The following is a 21,118-nucleotide window of genomic DNA, read 5'->3' as shown; positions in this document are numbered from 1 at the left end:
ACAGCTAGCTAGCTAGCGCTGGGTATGGGTTCTGACTATATAAAAACACAGTTAGCTAGCTAGCGCTGGGTATGGGTTCTGACTATATAAAAACCCAGTTAGCTAGCTAGCGATGGGTATGGGTTCTGACTATATAAAAACACAGCTAGCTAGCTAGCGCTGGGTATGGGTTCTGACTATATTCCTACCAGCCTAAACCTCAACATGCATGGTCCGCTTTGTCATGTGGATCACCATTTCAGTCTGTTTGTCCAATGAGCTGACTCCTAGACCTAATGATGGCTTCTGATTGGGCCCCCTACAAAGACCAAGTGATGGCTTCTGATTGGGCCTCCTACAAAGACCAAGTGATGGCTTCTGATTGGGCCTCCTACAAAGACCAAGTGATGGCTTCTGATTGGGCCTCCTACAAAGACCAAGTGATGGCTTCTGATTGGGCCTCCTACAAAGACCTAGTGATGGCTTCTGATTGGGCCTCCTACAAAGACCAAGTGATGGCTTCTGATTGGGCCTCAGAGAGAGCCCACTGACTGCCCACTAATACCTTGTTTTCTCTACCGTGCCAACCCAACAGTACTGGTGCGAATGTTGTATTTTCATATGAGGTATTTCCGGTATGTTTCCACTAGCTGGGGGATGTTTAACCAGGCTTAACCCAGTACAGCTTGGCTCGGCAGTGTGAAAAGAGCTTATGTATGGTAGCCCAGGACAGCGTTTGTTTACTGTGTCATGGCTGTGTGGAGGTCGGATGGGAGGGAAGTGTCATGGCTGTGTGGAGGTTGGATGGGAGGGAAGTGTGTGGGAGGCATATTGTGTCAGGCTGTGTGGAGGCGGATGGGAGGGAAGTGTCATGGCTGTGTGGAGGCGGATGGGAGGGAAGTGTCATGGCTGTGTGGAGGTTGGATGGGAGGGAAGTGTGTGGGAGGCATATTGTGTCATGGCTGTGTGGAGGCGGATGGGAGGGAAGTGTCATGGCTGTGTGGAGGCGGATGGGAGGGAAGTTTCTCCCCCCGTTGGCCCCCGTTGGCTCCTTCCTCCCCCCGTTGGCCCCCTGCTCCTTCCTCCCCCCGTTGGCCCCCTGCTCCTTTCTCCCCCGTTGGCCCCCTGCTCCTTTCTCCCCCGTTGGCCCCCTGCTCCTTTCTCCCCCCGTTGGCCCCCTGCTCCTTTCTCCCCCCGTTGGCCCCCTGCTCCTTTCTCCCCCCGTTGGCCCCCTGCTCCTTTCTCCCCCCGTTGGCCCCCTGCTCCTTTTCTCCCCCGTTGGCCCTCTGCTCCTTTTCTCCCCCGTTGGCCCCCTGGCTCCTTTTCTCCCCCGTTGGCCCCTCTCTCCCCCGTTGGCCCCTCTCTCCCCCGTTGGCCCCTCTCTTCCCCCGTTGGCCCCCTGGCTCCTTTCTCCCCCGTTGGCCCCTCTCTCCCCCGTTGGCCCCCTGGCTCCTTTCTCCCCCGTTGGCCCCCTTGCTCCTTTTCTCCCCCGTTGGCCCCCTGGCTCCTTTTCTCCCCGTTGGCCCCTCTCTCCCCCGTTGGCCCCTCTCTCCCCCGTTGGCCCCTCTCTCCCCCGTTGGCCCCCTGCTCCTTTCTCCCCCGTTGGCCCCCTGGCTCCTTTCTCCCCCCGTTGGCCCCTCTCTTCCCCCCGTTGGCCCCCTGGCTCCTTTCTCCCCCGTTGGCCCCTCTCCCCCCGTTGGCCCCTCTCTCCCCCGTTGGCCCCTTTCTCCCCCCTTTGGCCCCTCTCTTCCCCCGTTGGCCCCCCTGGCTCCTTTCTCCCCCGTTGGCCCCTCTCTCCCCCGTTGGCCCCCTGGCTCCTTTCTCCCCCGTTGGCCCCCTTGCTCCTTTTCTCCCCCGTTGGCCCCCTGGCTCCTTTTCTCCCCCGTTGGCCCCTCTCTCCCCCGTTGGCCCCTCTCTCCCCCCGTTGGCCCCTCTCTCCCCCGTTGGCCCCCTGCTCCTTTCTCCCCCGTTGGCCCCCTGGCTCCTTTCTCCCCCCGTTGGCCCCTCTCTTCCCCCGTTGGCCCCCTGGCTCCTTTCTCCCCCGTTGGCCCCTCTCCCCCCGTTGGCCCCTCTCTCCCCCGTTGGCCCCCTGGCTCCTTTCTCCCCGTTGGCCCCCTGGCTCCTTTTCTCCCCCCGTTGGCCCCCTGGCTCCTTTTCTCCCCCCGTTGGCCCCCTGGCTCCTTTCTCCCCCGTTGGCCCCTCTCCCCCCCGTTGGCCCCTCTCCCCCCCCGTTGGCCCCTCTCTCCCCCCGTTGGCCCCTCTCTCCCCCGTTGGCCCCCTGGCTCCTTTCTCCCCCGTTGGCCCCTCTCCCCCCGTTGGCCCCTCTCCCCCGTTGGCCCCTCTCTCCCCCGTTGGCCCCTCTCTCCCCCCGTTGGCCCCTCTCTCCCCCGTTGGCCCCCTGGCTCCTTTCACCCCCTGTTGTTTTGTTAATGAAACGGCGGTGAGGTGCGTTCAGCAGAGTAGCAGCTCTGTCCTACATGCAGTGCATTAGAAAAGTATTCATTTTTTTCCCACATTTAGTTTCCGGGCAGGTCTGGGCAACTCCAATCCTCGAGGGCCTTATTGGTGTCATTGTTTTGCCCCCCCCCCCAGCTAACACACCTGACTCCAATAATCACCGAATCCTGATCTTCAGTTTAGAAAATTAGTTTAAATCAGGTGGGTTTTACTACGGGTGGTGGAAAAGTGTGACTCCAATTAGGCCCCTGATGACTGGAGCTGCCCAGGCCCGCCACGCTTACAGCCTTATTCTAAAATAGATTAAATCGTTTTTTTCCCCCTTTAATCAACCTATACCCCATAATGACAAAGCAAAAACATGTTTTTATAAAAAAAATGGTCCAAAAAATTAAAATGAAATATCAAATTTACATAAGTATTCAGACCCTTTACTCAGTACTTTGTTGAAGCATCATTGGCAGCGATTACAGCCTCAAGTCTTCTTGGGTATGACGCTACAAGCTTGGCACACCTGTATTTAGGGAGTTTCTCCCATTCTTCTCTGCAGATCCTCTCAAGCTCTGTCAGGTTGGATGGGGAGTGTTGCTGCACAGCTATTTTCAGGTCTCTCCAGAGATGGTCCATCGGGTTCAAGTCCGGGCTCTGGCTGGGCCTCTCATGGACAATCAGAGACTTGTCCTGAAGCCACTCCTGCGTTGTCTTGGCTGTGTGCTTAGGGTCGTTGTCCTGTTGGAAGGTGAACCTTCACCCCAGTCTGAGGTCCTGAGCGCTCTGGAGCAGGTTTTCATCAAGGATCTCTCTATACTTTGCTCCGTTCATCTTTCCCTCGATCCTGACATGTCTCCCAGTCCCTGCTGCTGAAAAACATCCCCACAGCACTATGCTGCCACCACCATGCTTCACCGTAGGGATGGTGCCAGGTTTCCTCCAGACGTGACGCTGGGCATTCAGGCCAAAGAGTTCAATCTTGGTTTCATCAGACCAGAGAATCTTGTTTCTCATGGTCTGAGAGTCCTTTAGATGCCTTTTGGCAAACTCCAAGCGGGCTGTCATGTGCCTTTTACTGAGGAGTGGCTTCCGTCTGGCCACTCTACCATAAAGTCCTGATTTGGTGGAGTGCTACAGAGATGGTTGTCCTTCTGCAAGGTTCTCCCATCTCCACAGAGGAACTCTGGAGCTCTGTTAGAGTGACCGTCGGGTTCTTGGTTCACCTCCCTGACCAAGGCCCTTCTCCCCCTCTGATTGCTCAGTTTGGCCGGGCGGCCAGCTCTAGGAAGAGTCTTGGTGCTTGCAAATCAATGCCAGATCAATTTAATTTACCACAGGTGGACTCCAAGTGGTAAAAACAACTCAAGGATGATCAATGGAAACAGGAAGTATCTGAGCTCACAGCAAAACGTCTGAATACTTATTTGGCAAAATTTCGAGAGGGAAAAAAAAACTTGTTTTCACTTTGTCATCATGGGGTATTGTGTGTAGATTGAGGAGGATGACAATTAATTGAATCCGTTTTAGAACGAGGCTGTAATGTAACAAAATATGGAATAAGTCAAGGGGTCTGAATACTTTCCGAATGCGCTGTGACGTCAGAGAGGGAATTCGGTGTTCGTTTGTTTTTTGAATACACTTCTTTCTTGTTGTGTAATGTCTTTAAAACGACGCGGTAGTTTCACCAAGTACGGATTCCCAGCTTTAAAGTTGGATGGATTTAAAATGGTATAAACTGACTGAATTCACAGTCTCAACGACCCATGTTAAAATCAAGAGCTGAATGTCTGAATGTGTATCACTGTTCGCTGGTTAAAACGGGTTCTGAGTGGAACTGGGGGGTTCTGAGTGGAACTGGGGGGTTCTGAGTGGAACTGGGGGTTCTGACCCAGTAATGACTGGAACTGGGGGGTTCTGACCCAGTAATGACTGGAACTGGGGGTTCTGACCCAGTAATGACTGGAACTGGGGGTTCTGACCCAGTAATGACTGGAACTGGGGGTTCTGACCCAGTAATGACTGGAACTGGGGGGGTCTGACCCAGTAATGACTGGAACTGGGGGGTTCTGAGTGGAACTGGGGGGTTCTGACCCAGTAATGACTGGAACTGGGGGGTTCTGACCCAGTAATGACTGGAACTGGGGGGTTCTGACCCAGTAATGACTGGAACTGGGGGGTTCTGACCCAGTAATGACTGGAACTGGGGGGGTTCTGACCCAGTAATGACTGGAACTGGGGGGGTTCTGACCCAGTAATGACTGGAACTGGGGTGTTCTGAGTGGCTGTGAAGGTCAGGGTTTTTGTCTTTATAGAGGTGGTGGGGGAAAAAGTACCCAGTTTGTCATACCGTAGTAAAAGTAAAGATACCTTATTAATAGAAAATTACTCCAGTAAAAGTGAAAGTAAAATACTACTTGAGTAAAAGTCTAAAAGTATTTGGTTTTTAAAAGTACTGAAGTATCAAAAGTAAAAGTATATATTTGAAATTTCTTATATTCAACAAAGCAGACAGCACCATTTTTCTCATTTTTAATTTTATTTATTTACAGATAGCCAGGGGCCACACTCCAACACTCAGATATAATTTACAAAGGAAGTATTTGTGTTTAGTGAGTCCTCCAGATCAGAGGCAGTAGAGATGACCAGGGATGTTCTCTGTTTAGTGAGTCCTCCAGATCAGAGGCAGTAGGGATGACCAGGGATGTTCTCTGTTTAGTGAGTCCTCCAGATCAGAGGCAGTAGGGATGACCAGGGATGTTCTCTGTTTAGTGAGTCCTCCAGATCAGAGGCAGTAGGGATGACCAGGGATGTTCTCTGTTTAGTGAGTCCTCCAGATCAGAGGCAGTAGAGATGACCAGGGATGTTCTCTGTTTAGTGAGTCCTCCAGATCAGAGGCAGTAGGGATGACCAGAGATGTTCTCTGTTTAGTGAGTCCTCCAGATCAGAGGCAGTAGGGATGACCAGGGATGTTCTCTGTTTAGTGAGTCCACCAGATCAGAGGCAGTAGGGATGACCAGGGATGTTCTCTGTTTAGTGAGTCCACCAGATCAGAGGCAGTAGGGATGACCAGGGATGTTCTCTGTTTAGTGAGTCCACCAGATCAGAGACAGTAGAGATGACCAGGGATGTTCTCTGTTTAGTGAGTCCTCCAGATCAGAGGCAGTAGGGATGACCAGAGATGTTCTCTGTTTAGTGAGTCCTCCAGATCAGAGGCAGTAGGGATGACCAGGGATGTTCTCTGTTTAGTGAGTCCTCCAGATCAGAGGCAGTAGGGATGACCAGGGATGTTCTCTGTTTAGTGAGTCCACCAGATCAGAGGCAGTAGGGATGACCAGGGATGTTCTCTGTTTAGTGAGTCCACCAGATCAGAGGCAGTAGGGATGACCAGGGATGTTCTCTGTTTAGTGAGTCCTCCAGATCAGAGACAGTAGAGATGACCAGGGATGTTCTCTGTTTAGTGAGTCCACCAGATCAGAGGCAGTAGGGATGACCAGAGATGTTCTCTGTTTAGTGAGTCCTCCAGATCAGAGACAGTACGACCAGGGATGTTCTCTGTTTAGTGAGTCCTCCAGATCAGAGACAGTACGACCAGGGATGTTCTCTGTTTAGTGAGTCCTCCAGATCAGAGGCAGTAGGGACGACCAGGGATGTTCTCTGTTTAGTGAGTCCTCCAGATCAGAGACAGTACGACCAGGGATGTTCTCTGTTTAGTGAGTCCTCCAGATCAGAGACAGTAGAGATGACCAGGGATGTTCTCTGTTTAGTGAGTCCACCAGATCAGAGGCAGTAGGGATGACCAGAGATGTTCTCTGTTTAGTGAGTCCTCCAGATCAGAGACAGTACGACCAGGGATGTTCTCTGTTTAGTGAGTCCTCCAGATCAGAGACAGTACGACCAGGGATGTTCTCTGTTTAGTGAGTCCTCCAGATCAGAGACAGTACGACCAGGGATGTTCTCTGTTTAGTGAGTCCTCCAGATCAGAGACAGTAGAGATGACCAGGGATGTTCTCTGTTTAGTGAGTCCTCCAGATCAGAGGCAGTAGGGATGACCAGGGATGTTCTCTGTTTAGTGAGTCCTCCAGATCAGAGGCAGTAGGGATGACCAGGGATGTTCTCTGTTTAGTGAGTCCTCCAGATCAGAGACAGTAGAGATGACCAGGGATGTTCTCTGTTTATTGAGTCCTCCAGATCAGAGGCAGTAGGCACGACCAGGGATGTTCTCTGTTTAGTGAGTCCTCCAGATCAGAGGCAGTAGGGACGACCAGGGATGTTCTCTGTTTAGTGAGTCCTCCAGATCAGAGACAGTACGACCAGGGATGTTCTCTGTTTAGTGAGTCCTCCAGATCAGAGACAGTAGAGATGACCAGGGATGTTCTCTGTTTAGTGAGTCCTCCAGATCAGAGACAGTAGGGATGACCAGGGATGTTCTCTGTTTAGTGAGTCCTCCAGATCAGAGACAGTAGAGATGACCAGGGATGTTCTCTTGATAAGTGTGTGAATTGGACCATTTTCCTGTTAAAATGTAACAAATACTTTTGGTATCAGGGAAAATAAATGTAGTAAAAAGTACAATATTTTCTTTTGGAATGTATTGAAGTACAAGTAAAATACACCCAAAAAAACGACTTAAATATAAAATACTTTAAAGTACTACTTAACTGCTTTATATTGTTATAAGAATGCAGGTACATAATATAACCAATCGGAGAAGGGCGGCAGCGTAGCCTAGTGGTTAGAGCGTCGGACTAGTAACCCGAAAGGTCGCTGGATCGAATCCCCCGAGCTGACGAGGTACAAATCTGTCGTTCTGCCCCCTGAACAAGGCAGTTAACCCCCACTGTTCCCCCGGTTGGCCGTGTCGTGGAATATTGCCTCAGAAATATAACACTTTTTTTTTACAAGAACTTGTAAATTCAATATAGACTTTAATACAAAAGTAGCAAAAGCCGAGTTGGTCCGCGGAACATCCAACTTCCCCCCCTGAGGACCGTCTCTGCTTTAATAAACACACAGCATATAGGTACATCCCCATATGTAAATGCAATTACTCCCCTTAGTCCATCTGCCTCAATTATCTTTCAGTCTGAGTTCTTTGCTTGTTTACGTCCAATAACGCTCATATCTGCTTCCTGGTTAGATTATAATGGTGGCGGGAACCCACTTTATGGTCATACAACAAAACAAAATAATAATACATGAATTGCATGATCGTTTTTAACCTACCATCTTCCTTCCTGTGTCCTCCTGACAGTATGACCCAGCTGTCATAAATGTACACATGGCCTTGGCTAATGTGCCTATGTTAGTTTTTTCTCTTAAATGACATGTTTTTACCCTCTTCAGAAATAGCAAAATGTCCTTCACCTTCTCTTCCTATGGCCAATGTCCTTGCTGCTTCAGAAATAGCGACTACACCTGTTTATATTACATTAGCTCTCGCCAAGTTTGAAATAAAGGTTAAAATTAGAAAATGAAAATAAAAGAACGAAAGCTTTATTTTTCTATGTTTAAAAAAAAAAAAAATAGAGCTGTCGTTAAAATAGTCGTCAGTCTGCTGAATATAACATGTTATCATGTGTAACAAACAGCACTCAGCGAAGCATTGTTACCTCTTTACAAAACACAAGGAGAGAGAGAGAGAGAGAGAGAGAGAGAGAGAGAGAGAGAGAGAGAGAGAGAGAGAGAGAGAGAGAGAGAGAGAGAGAGAGAGAGAGAGAGAGAGAGAGAGAGAGAGAGAGAGAGAGAGAGAGAGAGAGAGAGAGAGAGAGAGAGAGAGAGAGAGAGAGAGAGAGAGAGAGAGAGAGAGAGAGAGAGAGAGAGAGAGAGAGAGAGAGAGAGAGAGAGAGATGTTATCAAACAGTAGAATGTATTTGGGTAGCAGGTTTTTTGCGTTTTAATAGATTTTAAAACCCAACCTACTAACCGGTCCCTTCCAGCTCAGCTATTCTCATAAACATAACGACACGGGGCTAGAAACCAGGCCCGTTACACAGACAGACAGACAGACAGAGAGAGAGATCATTCTCCTTCCTGTTTCAGCACCCATCCCCCCCATTCTGTCTGCTTGGTTGCTGTTACTCTGAGCCTTGGAGACACACTGAGGAAGAAGAGGTGTCTGCTGGGTCCTAGTGTTAGAGGAGTTGAGTCTCTCTGTTCTTCGAGTGGAGTTGAGTCTCTCTGTTCTTCGAGTGGAGTTGAGTCTCTCTGTTCTTCGAGTGGAGTTGAGTCTCTCTGTTCTTCGAGTGGAGTTGAGTCTCTCTGTTCTTCGAGTGGAGTTGAGTCTCTCTGTTCTTCGAGTGGAGTTGAGTCTCTCTGTTTTTCGAGTGGAGTTGAGTCTCTCTGTTCTTCGAGTGGAGTTGAGTCTCTCTGTTCTTCGAGTGGAGTTGAGTCTCTCTGTTCTTCGAGTGGAGTTGAGTCTCTCTGTTCTTCGAGTGGAGTTGAGTCTCTCTGTTCTTCGAGTGGAGTTGAGTCTCTCTGTTCTTCGAGTGGAGTTGAGTCTCTCTGTTCTTCGAGTGGAGTTGAGTCTCTCTGTTCTTCGAGTGGAGTTGAGTCTCTCTGTTCTTCGAGTGGAGTTGAGTCTCTCTGTTCTTCGAGTGGAGTTGAGTCTCTCTGTTCTTCGAGTGGAGTTGAGTCTCTCTGTTCTTCGAGTGGAGTTGAGTCTCTCTGTTCTTCGAGTGGAGTTGAGTCTCTCTGTTCTTCGAGTGGAGTTGAGTCTCTCTGTTCTTCGAGTGGAGTTGAGTCTCTCTGTTCTTCGAGTGGAGTTGAGTCTCTCTGTTCTTCGAGTGGAGTTGAGTCTCTCTGTTCTTCGAGTGGAGTTGAGTCTCTCTGTTCTTCGAGTGGAGTTGAGTCTCTCTGTTCTTCGAGTGGAGTTGAGTCTCTCTGTTCTTCGAGTGGAGTTGAGTCTCTCTGTTCTTCGAGTGGAGTTGAGTCTCTCTGTTCTTCGAGTGGAGTTGAGTCTCTCTGTTCTTCGAGTGGAGTTGAGTCTCTCTGTTCTTCGAGTGGAGTTGAGTCTCTCTGTTCTTCGAGTGGAGTTGAGTCTCTCTGTTCTTCGAGTGGAGTTGAGTCTCTGTTCTTCGAGTGGAGTTGAGTCTCTGTTCTTCGAGTGGAGTTGAGTCTCTGTTGAGCGGGAGAGAGAATGAGAGTTTACATTTTCTTAAAATGGTTCATCTAGTTCTATTCAAGCTGGTTTTATTCCAGTTGTACATTAGTAATGGGAGCTGGTTTTATTCCAGAACTCACTCTGCTCGACTGTATGTAGTATCCAGTCTAGAGAGGGAACTCACTCTGCTCGACTGTATGTAGTATCCAGTCTAGAGAGAGAACTCACTCTGCTCGACTGTATGTAGTATCCAGTCTAGAGAGGGAACTCACTCTGCTCGACTGTATGTAGTATCCAGTCTAGAGAGGGGAACTCACTCTGCTCGACTGTATGTAGTATCCAGTCTAGAGAGGGAACTCACTCTGCTCGACTGTATGTAGTATCCAGTCTAGAGAGAGGGAACTCACTCTGCTCGACTGTATGTAGTATCCAGTCTAGAGAGAGGGAACTCACTCTGCTCGACTGTATGTAGTATCCAGTCTAGAGAGAGAGAACTCACTCTGCTCGACTGTATGTAGTATCCAGTCTAGAGAGGGAACTCACTCTGCTCGACTGTATGTAGTATCCAGTCTAGAGAGGGAACTCACTCTGCTCGACTGTATGTAGTATCCAGTCTAGAGAGGGAACTCACTCTGCTCGACTGTATGTAGTATCCAGTCTAGAGAGATCTTAGGCTACAGATTGCTAGTGGAGTTTAAACTTTTTGGGGCGACTTGACCAAATTCACATAGAAATGTGAGTTTTGTAGATCTGTCCTTCTCATTGAAAGCCAGTCTAAGTAGCGGTAGATCTGTTCTATGTGTTATAGATCTATCCTTCTCATTGAAAGCCAGTCTAAGTAGCGGTAGATCTGTTCTATGTGTTATAGATCTGTCCCTCTCATTGAAAGCCAGTCTAACTAGCGGTAGATCTGTTCTATGTGTTATAGATCTATCCCTCTCATTGAAAGCCAGTCTAAGTAGCGGTAGATCTGTTCTATGTGTTATAGATCTATCCTTCTCATTGAAAGCCAGTCTAAGTAGCGGTAGATCTGTTCTATGTTTTATAGATCTGTCCCTCTCATTGAAAGCCAGTCTAAGTAGCGGTAGATCTGTTCTATGTGTTATAGATCTATCCTTCTCATTGAAAGCCAGTCTAAGTAGCGGTAGATCTGTTCTATGTGTTATAGATCTATCCTTCTCATTGAAAGCCAGTCTAACTAGCGGTAGATCTGTTCTATGTGTTATAGATCTATCCTTCTCATTGAAAGCCAGTCTAAGTAGCGGTAGATCTGTTCTATGTGTTATAGATCTATCCTTCTCATTGAAAGCCAGTCTAAGTAGCGGTAGATCTGTTCTATGTGTTATAGATCTGTCCCTCTCATTGAAAGCCAGTCTAAGTAGCGGTAGATCTGTTCTATGTGTTATAGATCTGTCCCTCTCATTGAAAGCCAGTCTAAGTAGCGGTAGATCTGTTCTATGTGTTATAGATCTATCCTTCTCATTGAAAGCCAGTCTAAGTAGCGGTAGATCTGTTCTATTTTTCGCCGTTTCTATGCTTCCAGTTCTTGTCTTTTTTTAATTTCGGTTTTGTACACCAGCTTCAAACACCCCAAAAAATATTGTATTTTCAGCCGTTTAGATGTTGACAAAACAAGCGTAGGAGAATCGTTGCACCAATTAGAAATTAAGAAAACAATTAGAATTTTAGCAACCAGGAAATGGCAGAGTGATTTCTGCATATGTCACCTTTAAAAAAAATAAGAACAAACATTATCCACCAATCACTTCATCAGATTGTGTTGGAGTCCTTTGGACCAGAAATCAATTGACAAGTCCTGTCTGTCCTGTCTGTCTGTCTGTCTGTCTGTCTGTCCTGTCTGTCTGTCTGTCTGTCTGTCTGTCTGTCTGTGTCTCTGTCTTATAAACTGTATAAAGGGCTATTTCAAAATGCTGACGGTATAGGACTTTCCGTCGGTATTTCAACATTTTTACACGGTATATCGCCCCCCAAGTCTAGTATAGGTCTTCACGACCTTTTTAGAGAGACTTTTTGGAAAAAATAAACATCTCAGATGTGTCAGATCACTGATCTCCAGCTCAGTGCTCCAGCTATGCAGCTTTGGTTTTGCTAACATGCTAACATGCTAACATGCTAACATGCTAACATGCTAACATGCTAGCATGCTAGCATGCTAACATGCTAACATGCTAACATACTAAAATGCTAACGTGCTAACATGCTAAAATGCTAACATACTAACATGCTAACATGCTAACATGCTAAAATGCTAACATACTAACATGCTAACATGCTAGCATGCTAACATGCTAGCTAGATGTCAAGCTTCTTGGTTCCAGCAGAGACATTCAACCCCCCCTCCTGGATTATTATTATAAATAGCGTCCCTTTTGTGTGTAATACTGTATACCCCTGTATGGTACAGAAACGGAATGGAAATCTGGATACCAACCAATCCTAAACTTTATGGACCAGACCTTAACCAATCAGTAGACCTACATGGACCAGACCTTAACCAATCATCTCTCTCTCTCTAGATGGTGGTGTAGACCTACATGGACTAGACCTTAACCAATCAGTAGACCTACATGGACCAGACCTTAACCAATCATCTCTCTCTCTCTAGATGGTGGTGTAGACCTACATGGACTAGACCTTAACCAATCAGTAGACCTACATGGACCAGACCTTAACCAATCATCTCTCTCTCTCTAGATGGTGGTGTAGACCTACATGGACCAGACCTTAACCAATCATCTCTCTCTCTCTCTAGATGGTAGTGAAGACCTACATGGACCAGACCTTAACCAATCAGTAGACCTACATGGACCAGACCTTAACCAATCATCTCTCTCTCTCTAGATGGTAGTGAAGACCTACATGGACCAGACCTTAACCAATCATCTCTCTCTCTCTCTAGATGGTGGTGTAGACCTACATGGACCAGACCTTAACCAATCAGTAGACCTACATGGACCAGACCTTAACCAATCATCTCTCTCTCTCTAGATGGTAGTGAAGACCTACATGGACTAGACCTTAACCAATGAGTAGACCTACATGGACCAGACCTTAACCAATCATCTCTCTCTCTCTAGATGGTAGTGAAGACCTACATGGACCAGACCTTAACCAATCAGTAGACCTACATGGACCAGACCTTAACCAATCATCTCTCTCTCTCTCTCTCTGTAGATGGTGGTGAAGACCTACATGGACCAGACCTTAACCAATCATCTCTCTCTCTCTAGATGGTAGTGAAGACCTACATGGACCAGACCTTAACCAATCATCTCTCTCTCTCTCTAGATGGTAGTGAAGACCTACATGGACCAGACCTTAACCAATCAGTAGACCTACATGGACCAGACCTTAACCAATCATCTCTCTCTCTCTAGATGGTGGTGTAGACCTACATGGACCAGACCTTAACCAATCAGTAGACCTACATGGACCAGACCTTAACCAATCATCTCTCTCTCTCTCTCTGTAGATGGTAGTGTAGACCTACATGGACCAGACCTTAACCAATCATCTCTCTCTCTCTAGATGGTAGTGAAGACCTACATGGACCAGACCTTAACCAATCATCTCTCTCTCTCTCTGTAGATGGTGGTGAAGACCTACATGGACATGGACCAGGACAGCGAGGAAGAGAAGCAGCAGTATCTGAACCTGGCTCTCCATCTGGCCTCAGAGTTCTTCCTGAGGAACCCCAACAAGGATGTTCGTCTCCTGGTGGCCTGCTGCCTGGCTGACATCTTCAGGATCTACGCCCCTGAGGCCCCTTACACCTCACACGACAAACTGAAGGTACCTGGTTATAACCTTCATCTAACCTCCACACAACCATAACCCCTATACAACCATAACCCCTTACACCTCACACGACAAACTGAAGATAACTGGTTATAACCTTCATCTAACCTCCACACAACCATAACCCCTTACACCTCACACGACAAACTGAAGGTACCTGGTTATAACCTTCATCTAACCTCCACACAACCATAACCCCTATACAACCATTACCCTTTATAAAACCATAACCCATACACCTCCCCGATCTTGGACATTACCCTTTATAAAACCATTACCCATACACCTCCCTGATCTTGGACATTACCCTTTATAAAACCATTACCCATACACCTCCCTGATCTTGGACATTACCCATACACCTCCCTGATCTTGGACATTACCCCTTTTATAAAACCATAACCCATGTATAACCCAAGACTGATTGATACGCTTTGACCTTCCTCCTGTCCAGGACATCTTCCTGTTCATCACCAGACAGCTGAAAGGACTGGAAGACACCAAGAGCCCGCAGTTCAATAGATACTTCTACCTGCTGGAGGTGAGAGGTCAGGGGTTAGACCGTCGCCACTCGTTACCACAGCCGCAAAGTCAGAATTATGGCTTAAACCCCATCTATTTCTTCAATTTGATATTCTTAAAATCAGTTTTTTTTAATAAGTCTGACCCCTTAAGTCTGGACCCCTTAAGTCTGACCCTTAAGTCTGACCCCTTAAGTCTGACCCCTTAAGTCTGACCCCTTAAGTCTGACCCCTTAAGTCTGGACCTTAAGTCTGACCCTTAAGTCTGGACCTTAAGTCTGGACCTTAAGTCTGGACCTTAAGTCTGAACCTTAAGTCTGACCCTTAAGTCTGACCCTTAAGTCTGACCCTTAAGTCTGGACCTTAAGTCTGGACCTTAAGTCTGGACCTTAAGTCTGGACCTTAAGTCTGGACCTTAAGTCTGGACCTTAAGTCTGACCCTTAAGTCTGACCCTTAAGTCTGACCCTTAAGTCTGGACCTTAAGTCTGGACCTTAAGTCTGGACCTTAAGTCTGGACCTTAAGTCTGGACCTTAAGTTAGTCTGGACCTTAAGTTAGTCTGGACCTTAAGTCTGGACCTTAAGTTAGTCTGGACCTTAAGTAGTCTAACCTTAAGTAAGTCTAATCTTAAGTTAGTCTGGACCTTAAGTAAGTCTAATCTTAAAGTATATCCATAAAGCTACATTTAAAAAAACATGAATGTTTACGATATAACCAATTTTAAACAACTGAAGGGACAGCTGAAGGGGGTTAAAGGTCAGAGGCTGGGGGACCGGTAAGGAAATATCTCCCTCGCCTACGTCCTCTCTCTCTCTCTCTCTCTCTCTCTCCTTGTCTCGTTCTCAAAACCCATTGGAGAAAGGTCAGAGGGGCGGGACCTTCCTGGCTTTCTCATCCAATAGGTTTTGAGAAGATGAGACGTGAGGACGTGATGAGTATGCAACTGAGATATTTCCCAAGATCCCCTGCAGTTGGAACAGATATTTCAACCCTGCTGGAGGTGAGAGGTTGGAAACACTCCAAACAGGGAGGGTTTGTTTTATGAAGCGCCGTCCTGAATGTCCGTAATTTTAACCCCTTGTGTACCTAGAACCTGGCGTGGGTTAAATCCTACAACATCTGCTTCGAGCTGGAGGACTGCAACGACATCTTCATCCAACTCTTCAAGACTCTCTTCTCTGTCATCAAGTAAGAATCTCTCTCTCTGTCTGTCTCTCTCGCTCTGTCTGTCTGTCTGTCTTTATAACGGCGGTGATGACAGCCTGTCTTTATAGCGGTGGTGATGACAGCCTGTCTTTATAGCGGCGGTGGTGACAGCCTGTCTTTATAGCGGTGATGACAGCCTGTCTTTATAGCGGTGGTGATGACAGCCTGTCTTTATAGCGGTGGTGATGACAGCCTGTCTTTATAGCGGTGGTGATGACAGCCTGTCTTTATAGCGGTGGTGATGACAGCCTGTCTTTATAGCGGTGGTGATGACAGCCTGTCTTTATAGCGGCGGTGATGACAGCCTGTCTTTATAGCGGCGGTGATGACAGCCTGTCTTTATAGCGGTGGTGATGACAGCCTGTCTTTATAGCGGTGGTGATGACAGCCTGTCTTTATAGCGGTGGTGATGACAGCCTGTCTTTATAGCGGCGGTGATGACAGCCTGTCTTTATAGCGGCGGTGATGACAGCCTGTCTTTATAGCGGCGGTGATGACAGCCTGTCTTTATAGCGGTGGTGATGACAGCCTGTCTTTATAGCGGCGGTGGTGACAGACTGTCTTTATAGCGGCGGTGGTGACAGCCTGTCTTTATAGCGGCGGTGGTGACAGCCTGTCTTTATAGCGGCGGTGATGACAGCCTGTCTTTATAGCGGTGGTGGTGACAGCCTGTCTTTATAGCGGTGGTGGTGACAGCCTGTCTTTATAGCGGCAGTGATGACAGCCTGTCTTTATAGCGGCGGTGATGACAGCCTGTCTTTATAGAGGTGATGATGACAGCCTGTCTTTATAGCGGTGATGACAGCCTGTCTTTATAGCGGTGATGACAGCCTGTCTTTATAGCGGCGGTGATGACAGCCTGTCTTTATAGCGGCGGTGATGACAGCCTGTACTTATAGCGGCGGTGATGACAGCCTGTCTTTATAGCGGCGGTGATGACAGCCTGTCTTTATAGCGGCGGTGATGACAGCCTGTCTTTATAGCGGCGGTGATGACAGCCTGTCTTTATAGCGGCGGTGATGACAGCCTGTACTTATAGCGGCGGTGATGACAGCCTGTACTTATAGCGGCGGTGATGACAGCCTGTACTTATAGCGGCGGTGATGACAGCCTGTCTTTATAGCGGCGGTGATGACAGCCTGTCTTTATAGCGGCGGTGATGACAGCCTGTCTTTATAGCGGCGGTGATGACAGCCTGTCTTTATAGCGGCGGTGATGACAGCCTGTCTTTATAGCGGCGGTGATGACAGCCTGTCTTTATAGCGGCGGTGATGACAGCCTGTCTTTATAGCGGCGGTGGTGACAGCCTGTCTTTATAGCGGCGGTGATGACAGCCTGTCTTTATAGCGGCGGTGATGACAGCCTGTCTTTATAGCGGCGGTGGTGACAGCCTGTCTTTATAGCGGCGGTGGTGACAGCCTGTCTTTATAGCGGCGGTGATGACAGCCTGTCTTTATAGCGGCGGTGGTGACAGCCTGTCTTTATAGCGGCGGTGGTGACAGCCTGTCTTTATAGCGGCGGTGATGACAGCCTGTCTTTATAGCGGCGGTGATGACAGCCTGTCTTTATAGCGGCGGTGGTGAGGACAGCCTGTCTTTATAGCGGCGGTGGTGAGGACAGCCTGTCTTTATAGCGGTGATGACAGCCTGTCTTTATAGCGGTGATGACAGCCTGTCTTTATAGTGGTGGTGATGACAGCCTGTCTTTATAGCGGCGGTGATGACAGCCTGTCATTATAGCGGCGGTGATGACAGCCTGTCATTATAGCGGTGGTGATGACAGCCTGTCTTTATAGCGGCGGTGATGACAGCCTGTCTTTATAGCGGCGGTGATGACAGCCTGTCTTTATAGCGGCGGTGATGACAGCCTGTCTTTATAGCGGTGATGACAGCCTGTCTTTATAGCGGTGGTGATGACAGCCTGTCTTTATAGCGGCGGTGATGACAGCCTGTCATTATAGCGGCGGTGATGACAGCCTGTCATTATAGCGGTGGTGATGACAGCCTGTCTTTATAGCGGCGGTGATGACAGCCTGTCTTTATAGCGGCGGTGATGACAGCCTGTCTTTATAGCGGCGGTGATGACAGCCTGTCTTTATAGCGGCGGTGATGACAGCCTGTCTTTATAGCGGCGGTGATGACAGCCTGTCTTTATAGCGGCGGTGATGACAGCCTGTCTTTATAGCGGCGGTGATGACAGCCTGTCTTTATAGCGGCGGTGATGACAGCCTGTCTTTATAGCGGTGGTGATGACAGCCTGTCTTTATAGCGGTGGTGATGACAGCCTGTCTTTATAGCGGCGGTGGTGACAGCCTGTCTTTATAGCGGTGATGACAGCCTGTCTTTATAGCGGCGGTGATGACAGCCTGTCTTTATAGCGGCGGTGGTGACAGCCTGTCTTTATAGCGGCGGTGGTGACAGCCTGTCTTTATAGCGGTGGTGATGACAGCCTGTCTTTATAGCGGTGGTGATGACAGCCTGTCTTAATAGCGGCGGTGATGACAGCCTGTCTTTATAGCGGCGGTGACGACAGCCTGTCTTTATAGCGGCGGTGATGACAGCCTGTCTTTATAGCGGTGGTGATGACAGCCTGTCTTTATAGCGGCGGTGATGACAGCCTGTCTTTATAGCGGCGGTGATGACAGCCTGTCTTTATAGCGGCGGTGATGACAGCCTGTCTTTATAGCGGCGGTGATGACAGCCTGTCTTTATAGCGGCGGTGGTGACAGACTGTCTTTATAGCGGCGGTGGTGACAGCCTGTCTTTATAGCGGCGGTGATGACAGCCTGTCTTTATAGCGGCGGTGATGACAGCCTGTCTTTATAGCGGTGGTGGTGACAGCCTGTCTTTATAGCGGTGGTGGTGACAGCCTGTCTTTATAGCGGCAGTGATGACAGCCTGTCTTTATAGCGGCGGTGATGACAGCCTGTCTTTATAGAGGTGATGATGACAGCCTGTCTTTATAGCGGTGATGACAGCCTGTCTTTATAGCGGTGATGACAGCCTGTCTTTATAGCGGCGGTGATGACAGCCTGTCTTTATAGCGGCGGTGATGACAGCCTGTACTTATAGCGGCGGTGATGACAGCCTGTCTTTATAGCGGCGGTGATGACAGCCTGTCTTTATAGCGGCGGTGATGACAGCCTGTCTTTATAGCGGCGGTGATGACAGCCTGTCTTTATAGCGGCGGTGATGACAGCCTGTACTTATAGCGGCGGTGATGACAGCCTGTACTTATAGCGGCGGTGATGACAGCCTGTCTTTATAGCGGCGGTGATGACAGCCTGTCTTTATAGCGGCGGTGATGACAGCCTGTCTTTATAGCGGCGGTGATGACAGCCTGTCTTTATAGCGGCGGTGATGACAGCCTGTCTTTATAGCGGCGGTGATGACAGCCTGTCTTTATAGCGGCGGTGATGACAGCCTGTCTTTATAGCGGCGGTGGTGACAGCCTGTCTTTATAGCGGCGGTGGTGACAGCCTGTCTTTATAGCGGCGGTGATGACAGCCTGTCTTTATAGCGGCGGTGATGACAGCCTGTCTTTATAGCGGCGGTGGTGACAGCCTGTCTTTATAGCGGCGGTGGTGACAGCCTGTCTTTATAGCGGCGGTGATGACAGCCTGTCTTTATAGCGGCGGTGGTGACAGCCTGTCTTTATAGCGGCGGTGATGACAGCCTGTCTTTATAGCGGCGGTGATGACAGCCTGTCTTTATAGCGGCGGTGATGACAGCCTGTCTTTATAGCGGCGGTGGTGAGGACAGCCTGTCTTTATAGCGGCGGTGGTGAGGACAGCCTGTCTTTATAGCGGTGTACGCCTGTAAGCGGTGATGACAGCCTGTCTTTATAGTGGCGGTGATGACAGCCTGTCTTTATAGCGGCGGTGATGACAGCCTGTCATTATAGCGGCGGTGATGACAGCCTGTCATTATAGCGGTGGTGATGACAGCCTGTCTTTATAGCGGCGGTGATGACAGCCTGTCTTTATAGCGGCGGTGATGACAGCCTGTCTTTATAGCGGCGGTGATGACAGCCTGTCTTTATAGCGGCGGTGATGACAGCCTGTCTTTATAGCGGCGGTGATGACAGCCTGTCTTTATAGCGGCGGTGATGACAGCCTGTCTTTATAGCGGCGGTGATGACAGCCTGTCTTTATAGCGGCGGTGATGACAGCCTGTCTTTATAGCGGTGGTGATGACAGCCTGTCTTTATAGCGGCGGTGATGACAGCCTGTCTTTATAGCGGCGGTGATGACAGCCTGTCTTTATAGCGGCGGTGATGACAGCCTGTCTTTATAGCGGCGGTGATGACAGCCTGTCTTTATAGCGGCGGTGATGACAGCCTGTCTTTATAGCGGCGGTGATGACAGCCTGTCTTTATAGCGGTGGTGATGACAGCCTGTCTTTATAGCGGTGGTGATGACAGCCTGTCTTTATAGCGGCGCGTGATGACAGCCTGTCTTTATAGCGGCGGTGATGACAGCCTGTCTTTATAGCGGCGGTGATGACAGCCTGTCTTTATAGCGGCGGTGATGACAGCCTGTCTTTATAGCGGCGGTGGTGACAGCCTGTCTTTATAGCGGCGGTGATGACAGCCTGTCTTTATAGCGGCGGTGATGACAGCCTGTCTTTATAGCGGCGGTGGTGACAGCCTGTCTTTATAGCGGTGGTGATGACAGCCTGTCTTTATAGCGGCGGTGATGACAGCCTGTCTTTATAGCGGCGGTGATGACAGCCTGTCTTTATAGCGGTGATGATGACAGCCTGTCTTTATAGCGGTGATGACAGCCTGTCTTTATAGCGGCGGTGATGACAGCCTGTCTTTATAGCGGCGGTGATGACAGCCTGTCTTTATAGCGGCGGTGATGACAGCCTGTACTTATAGCGGCGGTGATGACAGCCTGTCTTTATAGCGGCGGTGATGACAGCCTGTCTTTATAGCGGCGGTGATGACAGCCTGTCTTTATAGCGGCGTGGTGATGACAGCCTGTCTTTATAGCGGCGGTGATGACAGCCTGTCTTTATAGCGGCGGTGATGACAGCCTGTCTTTATAGCGGCGGTGATGACAGCCTGTCTTTATAGCGGCGGTGATGACAGCCTGTCTTTATAGCGGTGATGACAGCCTGTCTTTATAGCGGCGGTGATGACAGCCTGTCTTTATAGCGGCGGTGATGACAGCCTGTCTTTATAGCGGCGGTGATGACAGCCTGTCTTTATAGCGGCGGTGATGACAGCCTGTCTTTATAGCGGCGGTGATGACAGCCTGTCTTTATAGCGGCGGTGGTGACAGCCTGTCTTTATAGCGGCGGTGGTGACAGCCTGTCTTTATAGCGGCGGTGGTGACAGCCTGTCTTTATAGCGGCGGTGGTGACAGCCTGTCTTTATAGCGGCGGTGGTGACAGCCTGTCTTTATAGCGGCGGTGATGACAGCCTGTCTTTATAGCGGCGGTGACAGCCTGTCTTTATAGCGGTGATGACAGCCTGTCTTTATAGCGGCGGTGATGACAGCCTGTCTTTATAGCGGCGGTGATGACAGCCTGTCTTTATAGCGGCGGTGATGACAGCCTGTCTTTATAGCGGCGGTGGTGATGACAGCCTGTCTTTATAGCGGCGGTGATGACAGCCTGTCTTTATAGCGGCGGTGATGACAGCCTGTCATTATAGCGGTGGTGATGACAGCCTGTCTTTATAGCGGCGGTGATGACAGCCTGTCTTTATAGCGGCGGCGGTGATGACAGCCTGTCTTTATAGCGGCGGCGATGATGACAGCCTGTCTTTATAGCGGCGATGATGACAGCCTGTCTTTATAGCGGCGATGATGACAGCCTGTCTCGCGCTAATTACAATGCTAAATTGTAATTATTTCGCCACTATGGCCTATTTATTGCCTTTACCTCCCTAATCTTACTACATTTCCACACACTGTATATAGAATTTTCTATTTTGTTATTGACTGTATGTTTGTTTATGTGTAACTCTGTGTTGTTGTTTGTGTCGCACTGCTTTGCTTTATCTTGACCAGGTCGCAGTTGGAAATGAGAACTTGTTC

The 21,118-nt window shown here is 49.0% G+C and overlaps 1 protein-coding gene across 1 annotated transcript in view; it reads left to right on the top strand.

Annotated features, from left to right (window-relative positions):
• The window catches only part of LOC123724033 (sister chromatid cohesion protein PDS5 homolog A-like), a 102,724-nt gene that overhangs the window by 4,973 nt on the left and 76,633 nt on the right, over positions 1-21,118 (top strand). The window contains 3 exon segments of the mRNA XM_045712830.1: positions 13,136-13,339; positions 13,800-13,886; positions 14,957-15,054. Of these exon segments, the coding sequence (XP_045568786.1) occupies positions 13,136-13,339; positions 13,800-13,886; positions 14,957-15,054 (389 nt within the window).

Source organism: Salmo salar, unplaced genomic scaffold (genome assembly GCF_905237065.1).
Source record: "Salmo salar unplaced genomic scaffold, Ssal_v3.1, whole genome shotgun sequence".
NCBI classification, from domain to species: domain Eukaryota; kingdom Metazoa; phylum Chordata; class Actinopteri; order Salmoniformes; family Salmonidae; genus Salmo; species Salmo salar.
The sequence above is the reverse complement of the archived record's forward strand: the minus strand, read 5'-3'. Positions and strand labels throughout refer to the sequence as shown.